This window comes from Phoca vitulina, unplaced genomic scaffold (assembly GCF_004348235.1).
Source record: "Phoca vitulina isolate PV1807 unplaced genomic scaffold, GSC_HSeal_1.0 scaffold1, whole genome shotgun sequence".
NCBI classification, from domain to species: Eukaryota; Metazoa; Chordata; class Mammalia; order Carnivora; family Phocidae; genus Phoca; species Phoca vitulina.
In genome coordinates this window covers 1,014,152-1,026,011 of record NW_022589704.1, presented here as the reverse complement: position 1 = coordinate 1,026,011, position 11,860 = coordinate 1,014,152, and the positions used below count along the sequence as shown (strand labels likewise).

The window sequence follows — 11,860 nt, the reverse complement described above, 5'->3', positions numbered from 1 at the left end:
ACGCTGGACAGGTGGACAGACAGCTGCTGGGCCAAACCTCCCAGACACTCCCTCCTTGTCCTTGATCTGCTCCCGGAGCTGGAGGCCCACGTGGGGGACCGTCCTGTGCTTCCAGGTGGGACAGCTCAGCCTGGCACCCGCCCTGGCCATGGCTCCAGCCTGTGCCCTCCCCGGGGAAGCGGGTTCACGTGGGCTGTGTAGGAATACGGGGACCACGTCTCACGGGCCCACCTGGGCTGTGGGGTGCAGGAGCGGGATGCTGCGGGGGCAGGCCCGGGAGGAGGACAGTACCATCCTGATCGACATGGCCCTTGGCTCCGAGAGTGGCGACTCGTACGGGAGCACAGCCAACACCTCAGAGGTAAAGCTCAGGAGGCAGCCTCTCGCCTCCCCTCCCTGGGACCCAGGCCCACAGTCGGCTGTGGATTTAGGAGGGTCTCTCCCTGCCTGGGCCTGAGCCCCGCCCCCCTGACGAGACTCAGGGACCCGGAAGACAACGGCCCCAGCTAGGGCCCCCAGCCTGCGGGCGTGGACCCAGCGCCCATGGCCACGGTGTCTTCCCACAGCCTTCACCCGATGCCTGGACCTCCTGTGCCCTTGAGCTGCCCCGGTGCAGGGAAGGGGGAGGCTCCCAGGTCACCACCCAGCTCACCGGCCCTGGGCACATGCAGACAGCCCCAGGGACAGGCCAGGCGAGAGGCCAGGCTCAGGCTGGGCCAGGCCAGGTCCCACCGGCTAGAGGGACGCATATCGGGTCCTGAAGCTTAAACACAGAAATGTTCCTTAAGATGCTGTGTTCTGACGTGTGCAAAGTGTGGAAGTGGCCTGGGAGGGGGGCAACCCCCCAACAGCCCCTGCCCCAAAGGAGGGATGAAGGCTGTCAGCTATGTCCACGGTGTTTTGTTACCTGCCTGGGGGTCACCTGGACCTTCTAGAAACCTAGAAACCCTCTGGCGCCATCACCACCTCTGGCCTGTGCGCAGAACCACTTCGGGGGCTGTCTGGCTCTCCTCCAGCCACTGGAGGCCCTCAGTTGTGGTCCTGCCCATGTCACCTATAAGCCTGACCTTGCCCACAGCCCAGCCAGGTGCTTGGAGGCCCATGTGGCCTTCGGGAGGCCAGGGGGGGCATGAGGTTGGCCTCAGCCCTGGACGTGCCTGCGTCTGGAAGCCGCTCTGCCCACACTCGGTGGCTGTGTTCTCTGCTCGTCCTTCTGTGTCTGCGGGGGGGGAGGGGCCCTGAGGTGGAGGGGGACAGAATGTGGAGGAGTCATTAGGGTCAGAATGCTGCCATGCCTCTTCCTTTCCTTCCAGCTGAATGGACACCAGGAGGCCGGCCGCAGGGTGGGGAGCCCTTCCAAGCCCCAAATAGGTAAGCCACCCCCAGCGCCTGACAGCTGTGCCCAAGTTAGTCCTGGGGGTGCGACACAGACGGGATGCCCACGGGTGGCGGCCGGTCACCATCCCCAGTAACCAGGCTGCCCCTCCCCCCCCCAGCACTCTCTCCGCACCAGCTCTGGGGCCAACCGCCGTGCCCAGGGTGGGGCGAGGGCCTGGCGGGGCGCAGGGCACGGCCGGGGAGCTGGAGCCGGCAGGGAGGGGGGTCCCTCCCGAGGGGGCGGGGCTGGAGGGCTCCAGGGGGGCCGCGCCCCGCTCTCCTGCCCCCGCCCAGGAGAAGGCAAGCCCGCCCCTCCCAGCACCTGGGCTACCCGCTGCCGCCCGCACCTCACACCCGTTAGGAAGCGGCTATTACAAGTAATAAAACAGAAAATAACCAGCGTCAGCGAGGACATGCGGAAGCTGGACCCCTGGGTGTTGCTGGCGGGAGTGGGAGCCGGTGCGGAGAGCCGGGCGGCGGGTCCTGGAAATGAGACCTGGAGCCACACGGCAAGCCGGCCACCCCGCTTGTAGGTGTCTCCCCGAAGGATCTGGTGATGGATATTCTGCTGGCTCATGTGAATAACGCAGCGGCAGTGAACATTCGTGCCCCAGATTTCGTGGGACACATTTCTTTTCTGGGGCACGTGCCTTTGAGGGGTTGTTGGGGGGCGGCAAGGTCATATAGTAACTCAAGGTTGAATGCTCTCGAGAAACCGCCCAACTGTTTTCCAAAGTGACCGTAGCACTTCGCAAACCGCCGGAGTTTCTCCGCACCATCCCTAGCGTTCCTACTGCCTGCCTGATGAGCCATCCTAGTGAGGACCACGTGGCGTCTCCCTGTGCTTCTGATCTCGAAGTCCCTCACGGCTGATGATACCCAGCATCTTTTCAGCGGCTTATTGGCCCCTTGTCTGTCTTCTATAGAAAAACAGCTATTCACAATCTTTGCCCATGTTTAAATTGGGCTATTTTATCTTTCTAGTGTTGAGTTGAAAAGTTCTTTATATATATTGAATATAGGTTCCTTATTAGGTATATGATTTGCTAATATTTTCTCCCATTCTCTGGGTTACTTTTCACTTTCTTGGTGGTGCTTTTGAAGCACGCAGTTTTTTTTTTTTTTTCATTTTTTTTTTATTTAATTTAATTTTATTATGTTATGTTAGTCACATTCATTACATAATTAGATTTGTTGTATTGTTCCATGATTCATTGTTTGCATATAACACCCAGTGCTCCATGCAGAACGTGCCCTCTTTAATACCCATCACCAGGCTAACCCATCCCCCCACCCCCCCTCCCCTCTAGAACCCTCAGTTTGTTTCTCAGAGTCCATGGTCTCTCACGGTTCGTCTCCCCCTCCGATCTCCCCCCTTCATTCTTCCCCTCCTGCTATCTTCTTTTTTTTAAACATATAATGTATTATTTGTTTCAGAGGTACAGATCTGTGATTCAACAGTCTTGCACAATTCACAGCGCTCACCATAGCACATACCCTCCCCAGTGTCTATCACCCAGCCACCCTATCCCTCCCACCCCACCCCCCCACTCCAGCAGCCCTCAGTCTGTTTCCTGAGATTAAGAATTCCTCATATCAGTGAGGTCATATGATACATGTTTTTCTCTGATTGACTTATTTCGCTCAGCATAATACCCTCCAGTTCCATCCACATCGTTGCAAATGGCAAGATTTCATTTTTTGATGGCTGCATAATATTCCATTGTATATATATACCACATCTTCTTTATCCATTCATCTGTCGATGGACATCTTGGCTCTTTCCACAGTTTGGCTATTGTGAAGCACATAGCTTTTTTTTTTTTTTTTTAAGATCTTATTTATTTATTAGACAGAAAGAGAGATAGGGAGAGCAGGAACAGAAGCAGGGGGAGTGGGAGAGGGAGAGGCAGGCTCCCCGCTGAGCAGGGAGCCAGATGCGGGGCTCGATCCCAGGACCCTGGGATCAAGACCTGAGCCGAAGGCAGACGCTTAACGACTGAGCCACCCAGGCGCCCCAAGCACATAGCTTTTTAATTTAGATGAAGTCCCTCAGTCTTTTCTCTTCCTGCTAAGCTCTGTCTAAGCCATCATCGCCTAAACCAGGTCATGAAGATGTACAACTGTTTCCTCCTAAGAGCCTTATCATTTTGGTTCTTTTATTTATGTCTATGATCTTTATCTTACAATTGTAACTCCACTTTGAGTTAATTTTTGTGTACGGTGTGAGGTAGGGGTCCAAATTCATTCTTTTCAATCTGGATATTCACTTGTCCCAGCACCGTTTCCTGAAAACACTATTTTTCCTATTGAATTGTAGTGCCCCCTTTGTAAAAAAAAAAAAAAAAAAAAATGGATTAACCATAAATATATGGGTTTATTTTCAGAATCTCAAATATATTTCATTGATCTGGATGTCTATCCTTCTACCAGTACCACACTGTCTTGGTTATTCTAGTTTCATAGTAAGTTTTGAAGTCAAAAACTGTGAGTTCTACACTTCTGTTCTTCTTTGTCAGCATTGTTTCTTTCATTCTGGGTCTCCTGTATTTCCAAATGAATTTTAGACTTGTCATTTTCTGAAAAAAACAAAAACAACAACAACAACAACAACAATAAAACCCAGCTGGGATTTTGATAAGGATTATGTTGAATCTGTAGATTAATTTCAGGAGCAATGCTATTGTTATAATATTGATCTTCTGATTCATGCACATGGGATGTCTGTGCATTTTTTTAGGTCCTATATTTATTTTAACAATGTTTGGTGGTTTTCAAAGTATAAGTCTTGCACAATTTTTGTGAAATTTATTTGTAAGTATTTTATCTGAGGTGCTGTTATAAATGGAAGTGGTTTTCCTCCTTTCATTTTAAGCTTGTTTATCACTAGCGTATAGAAACCCAGTGGATTTCCACATGTAGATCTTGTCTCCTGCAACTTTGAAAAAACCTGTTACTAGTCCTAATAATTTCGTAGCGAAATCCTTTGGATTTTTCTGTATACAAGATCATGTCATCTATAAATAGAACTAGTTTTACTTTGATACTTACCTATTTATTTACCGCTTGTTCTGTGTTGATTCCTTCTTGCACATCGGCCAGAAAAGCAGGGTTTCCCACATTTTGTCCAGGCTTTACAGTTCTCTATCCCAGGGAAGGAACTCTGATGGTGACTTGCACTCAGAGTCCTTAAAGGCCCCGTGGGGGGTTGGGACTAACCTGCAGAGCCAGGAGCAGGCCCCAGCCCCTCCGCAGCCCCTCCTGTCCGCAGTGCCCTCCTGGAGCCCTCCCAGCCCTGACCAGGACCAGAGCGGGGGCTGGGAGGGAGACACAGAGCAGCAGGTCAAGGGTCCGAGAGCTTGGCTCCTACTCCCCAGCTGGAAGCTAAGCGTCCCGGCTGGGATGCCAGCCTGACTTCTGTCCCTGTTGGTTCCCAGAAGACTTTGTCCTCGTTTGGGAGGAAGACCTGAGGCTGGGTCGGCAGCAGGACAGTGCCACCCGGGACAAGACAGACACACACGCGGCCTGGAGGGAGACCTTTCTGGATAACCTCCGTGCAGCTGGGCTGCATGTGGACCAGGTACTTAGGGTCAGGTGTGGGCTCTGCATCTGTTCGGTGACCCATGACCTTCCTGACAAGGCCCAAGGGCATGGGGTCCAGACCCCGGAACAAACCAGGCACCAAAGTCCTGCTGGTGCCCCCCCCCTCAGCGAGCTCCCTGTGGCCGCGGAACCACTGACCACAGGCCAGCACGACACCCACCCTCGCACGCCCAGCTCGCACCTGGGAGCCAGAGCCCTTCAGACCCACCTCCCCATTAGTCTGCGTGGCTGTGTCCAGGAGTAACCCCCGTGATGAGAGCTCAGCAGCTACAGCGGCCCCTTGCCCGGACTGTGTCCTCTGTAACAGCGGCCACAGGGCGTGTGTGGGTCTGGGCCAGTGGGGGATGTGGCCCTGAGGCCTCGCCGGCCTCGCTGCGTGCCCCACATCCCTCACGTCACCTTGTCCCTGAGGCTTCGCCCCATGTGTCCTTCACACATCCTTCCCACCGCCCTCCGCCAGTCCCCGGGCACAGGCCCTGCCATCAGGTGTCCTCTCCCTGCCCAGAGTAAACCAGTCCTGGATTTGACATTAATCACATTTTCACGTGTCTTTATCATCTTAGCACCGATTTGATGTTGCAAACAATGCAGCTTGGTTTTGTTTGTTTGAACTTGATAGAAAGGGACTGTGCTCAGCACGGTTCCCCCGGGGCCGTGCTTCTGAGATGGTCCTCTGTACGCGGGGCAGCCGCTGTTGGGCCGTCGTCCTTGCTCAGAGGACCCCCGTGTGAATGCACCCCTCTTTATGACTACGTCCTCGCACCCCTTTTATGAATAGATGTGTGCTGTGCTCGCCTTCCCCACCCCTGACGCCCCTCCACAGGGCCGGAGCTACGGACAGACGTAAACCCAGGGGGATCGGGGGTCAAGAGCCAACACCCCTCCCCTTTGGGTTTGGATCCAATTGACAGTCTGGTGGGGGGATGAAAAGATGCTTCCCCCCTTTATTATGCAAAAAGCTTTTGGGACAGTGTGGCTCATCGGCGTGGCCACATGAGTTTGCAGAACCTTCATCCAGATGGGAGGGCTTCCCTTTAATGGGGGTCGTGGGTGGACTGGCACAGGGGGCATCAGGGGTCAGTCCAGAGGGCAGTTCTCAGCACGCAGCACAACCAGCTGGGGGTGCCCGAAGCGCCGAGCCCGCCCTGCCCCAGGCCTGTCTGCTGCAGCGGGCCCCGGACAGGGCCTGGGCGTGCGCATTTAGGGAAGCCAGCTGGCGTGACGCAGCGAGGCCTGACAACCACCAGGTAGAGAGGAGTTTTGGAAACCAGCCTACGTGGGGCAGAGGGGCTGCAAGTCCCTGTCTCAGGCTCCAGGAGCGCCTGCCACACATCTGCACACATGCACACACACGAGGAGTCATGCCTGCCCATTGACACACGTGTGCACACTTCCACACGTCCACACATAACACGGATGCCCAGTGGCTCGTCAAAGGCCAAGGCCGTCATTCACCATCTGCAGACCAAAGGCTGACTCAAGGGCCTCCTTAAGGCAGGAGGGGGGGCAGGGCGGGCGGGCTCTGAGCAAGCAGCCCGTGCCCTCATGCTGGTCCCGCAGAGCGTGGCTGGCGCAGGTCCCCGAGGCCTAGCGGTCATCCCGACCCTGTCTGTGGCCGATGGGCTGACCTCCCGACGGCCGTGCTCCCTGCCGGCTCAGCGACCCGAGGTGCCATCTATCCGACAGCGTTACCACCGGTGCTGGGGAGCTGTTACCACGGCTAGAGAGGCATCTGCCTTCCCCAGGAGTGTGAGTGCACACACACACACACACACGTGCACCCCCACACACACCCCTCAGGCTCTCACGGAGCCCTTGGTCCCCGCAGCGCGACGTCCAGGACGAGGAGGGCGCCGTGCATTACATCCTCCTCAGCGCCCCCTGGGCTGTGCTCTGCTGCTACGCGGAGGACCTGCGCCTAAAGCTGCCCCTGCAGGGGCCCAGGGGGGCCCAGGGGTCCCCCACAATGCCGACAACCCCAGAGGCTCCCCACTCAGTGTCCCTGAGGGTCCCTCCCCCCATCTCTGTGCCCCAAGAAGCCTGGCTGGGCAGCCAGGGTGGGCTCAGGGAGTGTGCGCCTTCTCCAGGCCCAGACCACCCCTCCCCCCCGGGGGAAACAGGGCGGGGGAGGGGGCACCTTCCAGGTGACCTGAGGATGACCCGCCTGGGGGCCGCTGTGCTGCCCACTCTGCCGGCTCCCTCTGACCCTCGTCGTGTGGGCGTGGACGGAGACGTGGCTGCCCTCTTGTCTCTTCTTGCTGGAGGGGCTCCGGGCCTCGAACTGACCAGCAGAGCAGCCCTGGGGCCTGAGGCCCAGAGAGGGGCAGGGGCTGGCCTGGCCTCCCCCACAGGGTCCACAGCAGGGCGGGGGGCGGCAGGGGAGAGCAGGGGGCTCCCTCTGCCGGAGCCCTTCACCTGCCGCCTGCTCGGCACACCCACACACCCCCACCCCGCGGCACGGTGTTGGCCTCCGCATCCGCATTCGCTCACCAGTGGGAGGCGAGTGACGATCCTTTCCAGGAGCTGCCCAACCAGGCCTCCAATTGGTCGGCGGGCCTGCTGGCGTGGCTGGGTATCCCCAACATCCTGCAGGAGGACGGGCCTGATGTGCGCCCCGAGTATTAGTCCTGCCAGTTCAAAGTGAGCAAGCTGTCCAGGTGACTGGGACCTCTCCCGGTGCAAGAACCGGCTGAAGGCGTGACTGCGAGGCTCGGGGACTGAGAGAGACCCACCAGCTCTCTCCCTCCCTGGAGCTTCCAACTGGGGACATGCATCTCAGTGGGCAAGCATGGACTGCGTTAGTCGGGGTAGGCAGGGTGAGCTGGGGGACAAACATCCCCCAAACCTGGCCGACACTCAGCTCTGTGTCCTGCTCAGCTACAGGGCCGCAGCGGGTGGGCAGGGTGTTGGGGCCCAGGCGCCTCGCCTCTGAGGCAGAAGCGGAAGGGGGCCCCGTCCATGGGCATGGTACAGCCCCAGCTAGCCACACAGCCGCGGCCAGCCTCCGCACAAGGCTAGTGTCCGGGGCGGGGTGGGGACCCGTGTCGGTGACCAGCACGGGGGAATCCCCGGGGGTCTCACTGCCCAGGCTGAGAACACCTCCTTCCAGGCCTGGGGGAATGCCAGCCTGGCGTACACCTGCCTCTACCTGTGGGACTTCCCAAGATCCTGGGGTCAATCGTCTGTTCACACAGGCCACCACCGAACACCACCCACGAGGCCGTTGATCCCGTGCTCAGAGCCTCAAGGAGCACGTGGAGGGCTCCCCCACCGCCCTGCCCTCTGCCCACCCTGTGGGGGGGTGCTCTGTGCTGTCTGGAGAACCTACTGTGACCTCCTGCCTCCAGAAAGGAAAAGGCACAGACAGGAGTCGATGGTGCTGCCAGGACCGTGGCTGTTCCGCAGGGTGCGGGGTGAGGCCACGAGCGTGCGCTCCCCACGTGCACTCCTGTGCGGTGCCAGACCTCTGCGCTCCACACCCCACAGCTTCCTCGGGAGTGACAACCAGGACACCTTCTTCCCCAGCACCAAGAGGCACCAAATTGTGAGTGGGGGTCCCCGCTGTGGCCCCGAGCAGGGGACGGAGGCCTCCGTGGACACAGGAAGGCTCTGCTGTGATCAGAGCGCCAAGGCGCCCCTCAGGGCTGGGGGCTGGAGGCCTCCAGGCTGCCCCCCAGCTCACTGCACAGCATGGGCCCTGCTCAGCACCCCTCCAGGACCCCAGGGCCCAGGTGGGCATGGGGCGTGCTGGTTGGCGGGGAAGGGGACCGAGGGCCAGCGTGGACCCACAGCCACAGCATCCCCGAGACGGGCCGCTCCAGTGGCCTGCCGTGGGGAAGACGGGAGGACAGGCCGGCCCACGAGAGCCCCCTGCTGACTGCCAAAGGGCACGGGGCCTTGTGGGCTGCGGGGCCAGGGGCAGTGCCCACCCGTGACGCCGGGGCCCAGACGGAGGCTGACTCCTGCCCAGAGGATGGGCTGGGAGCGGGCTGAGCAGGGCCAGGGCCTGGGTTCAGATCCAGACCCGACTCCTGCGAGTCCAGTGGCTCTGACCAAGGTCTCCGCGTGTCTAAAGTGGGATTGTGGTGTGTGGGGGCAGCTACCTGAGCCGGAGCCGGGCCCACACAGTGGGGTCACTGTCAGCAGAGGGCTCAGCCGGGAGGTGAGTGGGCCGGGACGGTCCTGCGCGGCTGTCACATGACAGGTAACTGGCGCCACGCCCACCACCCCCAGCTGTTTGCCATCCTGGCCAAGACCCCATATGGCCACGAGAAGAAGGGCCTGTTCAGGATCGACCAGCTGTTGGTGGAGAGCGTCTTCAGCGCGGCCTTCCCCCTGCACAACGTGAGACCCGGGGGTTGGTTGTTGGGGTGGGGGGCTCTGGCCTGGGTGTGAGGGTGAGCTCCTGGCCGAGGAGGACCCCGGGGCCCTGCCCTCCATGCTTGGCAGCCGTGGTCAGACGGGCGGCCATGCCGGGATCAGCAACACACTTGCCATGGGATCGGGCCACTCAGTGGCCTGTCTGAAGCTGAGGGTGGCCAGGTGCCACCCTTCTTGCCATGCGACAGGCCTGGTGGCTCTCTCCCTGGGCACCTTCCATCTTGGGGAAGACAGTGAGGTCTCCTGTGCCCCTCATGAAGCGAGGTAAACTAGGGCAGTACCGGGGATGGGCACCTGTCAGCCTGACCAGTGTCCTTGACAAAATGTCCACCATGTGGGGCTGGGCCCTCATGCACAGGACCCGCCATGAGTCCTCAGAGCTGCACAAAGGGGTGGTGAGGCCTGCGGGGCTGGGGCAGGCCTGTGCCCACCGCTGTGTGACTGGTGGCTCCCCACCCTCCAAAAGTGCCATCCTTCTCTGGGAGGCACAGCCGGCCGCACCTGCCCTGTGGTTGCCGGGGACCACACAGCTCTGGGGCTGCCCCCGCCACCTGCGCTGCCCTGGCCTCGGACCCCACTCAGACGCTCCTTCCTCGGAGAGGCCTTCATGGCTCCCTGGTCCCCCAACATCACCCCCCCCCCCCACACCTCGGGGAGAGGGCAGTACCCGGCGCCTGGGGCAGCCTGGATCTCCCCACCGGACGGCCCATTTAGGACGCCCCCAGAGGGCCCACAGGCCGCGGGCCTCACCCCGAGGCAGGTCCTATTCCAGTACTGGGCTGGCGCAAGTGGAGCAAGTACCAGCCTCTGGACCACGTGCACAGGTACTTCGGGGAGAAGGTGGCCCTCTACTTCGCCTGGCTCGGTGAGTGCCAGCTCCATCTTGAGGCTGCTAATCTGTGCCCCCCCGGAGGGGAGCCATGCTGACATCCCAAGGAAAATGCTTCCCGACTCCCAGCCCGGCCCCGCCCAGGCCCCACGATAGGCTTGTGGCTCTTCTGGGGCCCTCCTAGCGCCCCAGTGAGGGGCCGGGAGCCCCCTTCTGCTGGTAGGGGCCCCCAGTGTCCCTGGCCCACCAGACATGGCCCATGAGGCCCTGAGCCACTGCAGGAACTCCCGAATGGCGGAGGTCACCCCTGCCTGGGGCCCAGGGTCAGCCGCCCCGTCACCCACTGCAGGCAGGCTGGGACCTTCAGAATGACCTCTGCCCTGGGCAGCCCGGGGCTCCCTGCTCCCCTCACAGGCTCCACCCCCAGGGCAGCACCATCACCTCCCCCCTTCTGAAGTCCTTTGTCACAGCACAGTGCCTTCTGGCCCCAGGCCTGGGCCATCCTTCCTTCAGGCATGCTCAGATGGCAAGCCATGTTGGGGTGCTGCGCACTTGCAGGGACCCTGCCCTCATGAGTGCACCAGCCGTGGGGGGACAGAGGAGAGGCCCCCACAGCCACTGTGGACCCAGATAGGGCAGGGGCAGCCTGTGTGTGAGGACCCTGAGGCTCCATCTCAGGGCCAGGAGAAGCAGAGGCCATGGGACAGCGAAGCCGGGCTGGAAGGCCGCAGAGGGCAGGAGGACAGGCTCTTCCTCTGGCTTCCAGACCAGGCGTCGCTCTGGCTGATGCAGGGTGGGACTGGAGGCGGGACCCCAGGCCACGGGCTGGGCTAGACCCATGGGAGGGAGTGGGGTGTCCGCTGGAGGGATTGCGGTAACTGAGGGACCTGGCCATGGTGGGGTGGGTGCGGGTGGAAAGGAAGCATCCAGAATGGACCCCCGTCTGTCTCCCAGGTTGGAATGCCGAGGGCTGTGAGCCTCCCGCAGACGGGACGTCCATCCTGGGCGTGGTGGTTTGAGGCAAATGGGACTTAGGAAAGGGATGTCCAGGAGCCCCGGGGGGTCAATGGTAGGGGGTCCAGAGGCCAGGGCAGAGGCCAGGAGGGAGGAGCGGGGCTCAGAGCTGCCAGGGGACATTCCTGAGCACCGTGCCTTGCCGGCTTCCTCCCAGAAGGTCTCGGGTTCTGCTGGCTGGATGGGGGTACCCGAGGGACAAGCGTGGCTGAGCACACCCCCGCCCAGTGCTTAGCTCAGGGCTGGCCACACAGGCCCACCGGCACTGACAGCCGGCTCCCGGGTCCCTCCACCCGGTCCTGAAGGCCAACCTTGGTGCTGCCCCTGCAGGGTTCTACACAGGCTGGCTCCTGCCGGCAGCGGCGGTGGGCGCTCTGGTGTTCCTGGTGGGCTGCTTCATGGTGTTCTCACACATACCCACGTAAGTGCCCTCTCCTCTCGGCTCCCAGGACTTGCCCTGTGTCTCCTGAGGGCGGTGTGTGCTTGGGGGACCCACAGGTGCCAGGCCCTGTACAGAGCTGGGGACGGAGGTGAGCCCTAAACACACCCGTGCCCTCCTGTAGACCTGTGGACAGGTAGGCTCCCAAAGCTGACGCAGGTGGACAGGTGTGCTCCCAGGCTGACACAGGTGGACAGGTAGGCTCCCAAAGCTGACAC

General features: G+C 60.3%; 1 protein-coding gene across 1 annotated transcript in view; it reads left to right on the top strand.

The window, feature by feature from the left end:
- The first annotated feature begins 249 nt into the window (after window positions 1-249).
- Window positions 250-11,860, top strand: part of ANO7 (anoctamin 7) — a 25,121-nt gene continuing 13,510 nt past the window's right edge. The window contains 10 exon segments of the mRNA XM_032413117.1: window positions 250-361; window positions 1,314-1,371; window positions 4,815-4,957; window positions 6,809-6,912; window positions 7,485-7,637; window positions 8,467-8,524; window positions 9,214-9,321; window positions 10,061-10,136; window positions 10,139-10,225; window positions 11,534-11,624. Coding sequence (XP_032269008.1) covers window positions 257-361; window positions 1,314-1,371; window positions 4,815-4,957; window positions 6,809-6,912; window positions 7,485-7,637; window positions 8,467-8,524; window positions 9,214-9,321; window positions 10,061-10,136; window positions 10,139-10,225; window positions 11,534-11,624 — 983 coding nt within the window. The 5' untranslated portion in view covers window positions 250-256.